Raw genomic sequence first — 3,821 nt, forward strand, 5'->3', positions numbered from 1 at the left:
TTAATTAAATTATGCTTTTATATTGGATCCTGTAAACCAAACACAAGAGCCCAACGATCTAAACGCGTCGGGCAACTTGAGATCGTTTCAGAAAAATTTTTGTTCTGCAAGAATCTACCGGAACGGTTTTTCAAGACTTTCCCATCAATGGTATCAGAGCATGGTTAGGGCTCTGTGTGTTTGGTTTCAGTTATTATGCACTTTTTCATGCATAAGTTTAGGCAGGATAATAGTAGGAATTGCAAGTAGATTAACTCTATGGTTGCAGGATTCCTAGATCCAACTATTATGACCTAAATTGTGATATGTATGTGTATGTGTGATGTGCATGTGTGTAATAATAATTTAAGCACAGCGGGACGCTGTATAGTTTTAATTTACTGTTTGATCTAGATTACATGTAAAACCCCTTCGTGGGGTGTAGGATCGATGGATGTAAATTTTATTTTTCTTGTACTCTCGACGCGTGGTGCTACGATGAGAATCGGAGACGCAACGGAGAAGGAAACAAGAAGGACACGACGGCAAAGGAGGCATATAGAAGAACGGGGGATATAAAAGTGGCCATAATAGTTGGAAAATAATTTTTCCATAATTATTACTTTCTTTTATGCTATTTAATTATATGCTTTATTTCTTTACTGTAATAAGCATTGAATATACTATTTATCATCATGCTTAGTTTAGCGTGTATAGATAGTGTTGGGTCATGCTTAATGTTTAATTATATGTGCATAATATAATTAATTCCTAAATTAGTCTTGTCTAGAAGTGGTTGCTGCTCTAATAACCCATAAGGCCTTGCGTCTTTTGGGGAAGAAGGTCATTGCCTCGCCACAGCCTGGAGACTAATTTTTGAATTAAAATAATGGCATTATTTTTCTAATAGACTCATAAACTCATTTTTTGGTTCTGATTTCTATTACGCTAACTCAATTGTGTTGTTTTCTAATTATATATAAACTAAAATCCAACAGATAAAGCATGATCGATCATACCAAATTTATAAAATTTGCTTATTTATCTAAGCATCCAAGACTATCCAATAAAACTCTAGCTGTTCCTTTTCATTTTAACCACTTAATCATTTTCATATTAATGATATATCCCCTTCATCTTGTTTGATAAGAGATCCAAGATCTCTAAAACTCATAATCACAAAATAAGAAGAAAAAAAATTCCATCCAACTTAACTACACCTCACTGCTTTTGTTACGAAGAAATCACATTTCGATATTAAATTTAATTTTACTCATTTTAAAATCTTTAATTTCTAAAGTTTTACTGCACCCTTCAAGCTTCAAGTTTATTTCATTCAAACTTTCAATTTGCATCCTATCATTTGCAAATAATTTAGACCAAGGAGATTTATATTGCATATGGTCGGTAAGTTACACAAAAGTAAACAAACGTGAGCAGCCAGCAAATCCAACCATAGTCAATTGAAAAGATACTTGGAATTTTTTTTCTTCAGATGCACCTATATTAATAGGTATTCAGTCTCCCAATTAGTAAGACTAGTAAAAAACAAGAAAAAGAAAAGACCTGCGCCACTTTCCGCAAATAATCCCTTCATTAGGTCCACCTAAGTGCAAGAACTCCTGGCATTGAACCCAATTACCAATACCGCTACTATTTTGTGTCTTTCTTCCTTTCCAAACCTAGTAGAATGCATGACATTTAGCATCCAAATAAACATGGAATATGATTACTTAGATAAAAGCTTTAAAACTTGCACTTACAAATTCATCAGTATCCATTTCAGATGGCTCATCAAAATAATCATCTTCGCTGCATAATTAAGAAAATGCATCAGGAACAATATGGATCACGGCATGGCTAACCAACTGAAGTTCTAAGTGACAAATTTAAAGCCACCAGAACAAGGGTCTGTGTGTGCACAAGGGAATGGAATATCTTCAATGGCAAATAAAAAGCAAATAAACAAAGAAAATAGACATGTGGATTCACAAATAAAATCTAGTGTGTATCATGTTATCATCATCAAGGCTAGTAATATTTTCTCATAAACCATGGGACAAAATTAAGCATGTATAGAAAATAGGCAGTCATCTTGGAAAAGGCTCAGTGTCTTCTTAGCCTATTTTTAATTGATCAAGAAGTTAAGTATTATTAGCTAACTTGTGGATTCCATTTGCTATGAATTTTCCGTAAGTTCAATCAAGGTAAATAAAATGTTTCAAGCATGGAGTATGTCCCATTCCCATATTGTTTTTTTTAGCAAACGCATATATAACTTATAAACTCATTCATCTTTTCTTTGATTGCCATAATTTTAGATCAATCCAATGCAACACTTTTGTAGTCCATACATATGATATCAAGACAAAGTTTGCAAACCATTTGCATCATATGAAACATTTCATTTTGTAGTCTTGGATTACAATAGATCAGGTTCTGTCTTTAGTAAATACAATAGAATGTTTCAGTAATATGAACAATGCATACTCTAGGTCAGGTTTTATCCACAAAGCAGATATATGGATTAGCATATCAGAAAATATTTCAACAGACTAGGAAATTCAATGAGACGTGAAGAGTTAGCATACTTGGAAACTGGTCCAGACCAGTCCATGATTTCAGCTTGAAAATCTTTACCAATTCGAACTCCAGTGGTATAAGGCCTACTGTCCTTCAACATGAAGGATATGGAATACTTTCTGGGAGATGTTCTATGTGCGTGATTGGAGATTTCACCCACTGTATCAGGTGACTTACTGATTAGAAGCTTTGGCTTTTTCTTGAAACAGAGTTGGCAATACCATTCATCGACTGGAATCTTTGTCACACGAGGAACACAACAAGACTGATGATATGTTTCATCACATTGGTCACAAATAAGCATCTGCAGTGGGTCATCAAGTAGCCCACAAATTTTGCATTTCTGAGAAAGTTTGCTATTATCATCAAGCAGAACTCCTAAATCAAAATGACTGCTGCTAGCACAAGAGTTCCCAATTAGCCCATGCCTTTTGAGGACATAGATACATAACTCCCTTGCTGAATCAAATTCTCCTAGTTCCAGAACATCAGAATAAGAATCATCTGTGTCTCTCTTGATGAAAGTTGCAGTAGATTCCAAATTAGATTTTGAAGATGAAGATCTATCATTTGATAGATGACGATTTTCCTGTGAAGATTTGGGAAATTTTACATTTTTTGTTTTATCTAATGCTTCATATTCTCCAATAGAATGCATGGCATGCAGGCCACAATCTTGAAGTGAGTCAGTATCTGTTGTACAAGTATCAACAGGAGCTCTCTCAGTATCAGTTTTCCTATCTTCCAACTGACAATCCTCAGAACTAATACACAATTCGGCACCTAACTTTTGTCTTTCATCAGATATATTATTATTTTCGGGAAGAAGAGCAAGTGAATTTCTTTGTAACTTCCTCCTCTTGTACACATACCCATCATGTCCTAAACTTGTGCAGAGTTCATTTGGAATTAATGGAGGCGCACAGCTTTCAGATGAAATTATTGCCTCCTCGGGAGGAAGTTCAAATTGTTCCTTGTCATTATCTGTTGTTTTATTATCTTCTGGAAGAAGAACAACTGAATTTCTTTGCAGCTTCCTCCTCTTGTAGACATATTTATTAGTTGTATGCCCTGAGCTCTTGCACATGCCATTTGAAATAGATACATCTGTCCAGCTTCCAGACGAAACTATTGTTCCACTAGGAGGCAGTTCAAATTCTTTCTTGTCAGTATAAATGGAATTTCTAGAGGTGTCACAATGGCATTCTTCATGATTTGGAGACATTATAGAATTTAAACCAGTCTGTAAGTAACCACAG

At 34.7% G+C, this 3,821-nt stretch overlaps 1 protein-coding gene across 1 annotated transcript; it reads right to left on the reverse strand.

Annotated features, from left to right (window-relative positions):
• Positions 1-1,517: 1,517 nt before the first annotated feature.
• On the reverse strand, positions 1,518-3,787 carry LOC141817407 (uncharacterized). The gene is made up of 3 exons (XM_074705060.1): positions 2,571-3,787; positions 1,743-1,791; positions 1,518-1,661 (listed from the first exon to the last, which is right to left on the reverse strand). Exons 1-3 carry the CDS (start codon positions 3,785-3,787, stop codon positions 1,518-1,520), a joined length of 1,410 nt encoding a protein of 469 aa, XP_074561161.1.
• Between the last annotated feature and the right edge of the window lie 34 nt (positions 3,788-3,821).

This window comes from Curcuma longa, unplaced genomic scaffold, assembly GCF_044706935.1.
Source record: "Curcuma longa cultivar G26 ecotype Majalengka, Jawa Barat unplaced genomic scaffold, ITB_CL_G26_1.1 contig_20423, whole genome shotgun sequence".
Classification (NCBI taxonomy): Eukaryota; Viridiplantae; Streptophyta; class Magnoliopsida; order Zingiberales; family Zingiberaceae; genus Curcuma; species Curcuma longa.

Bases quoted from the DNA above. Each gene is read 5' to 3' on its own strand.
- LOC141817407 (XM_074705060.1), bottom strand. From the start codon at position 3,787: ATGTCTCCAAATCATGAAGAATGCCATTGTGACACCTCTAGAAATTCC. The intron at 1,792-2,570 runs GTATGCTAACTC...TTAATTATGCAG, and splicing joins TGGTCTGGACCAGTTTCCAA to CGAAGATGATTATTTTGATG. The intron at 1,662-1,742 runs GTAAGTGCAAGT...GCATTCTACTAG, and splicing joins AAATGGATACTGATGAATTT to GTTTGGAAAGGAAGAAAGAC.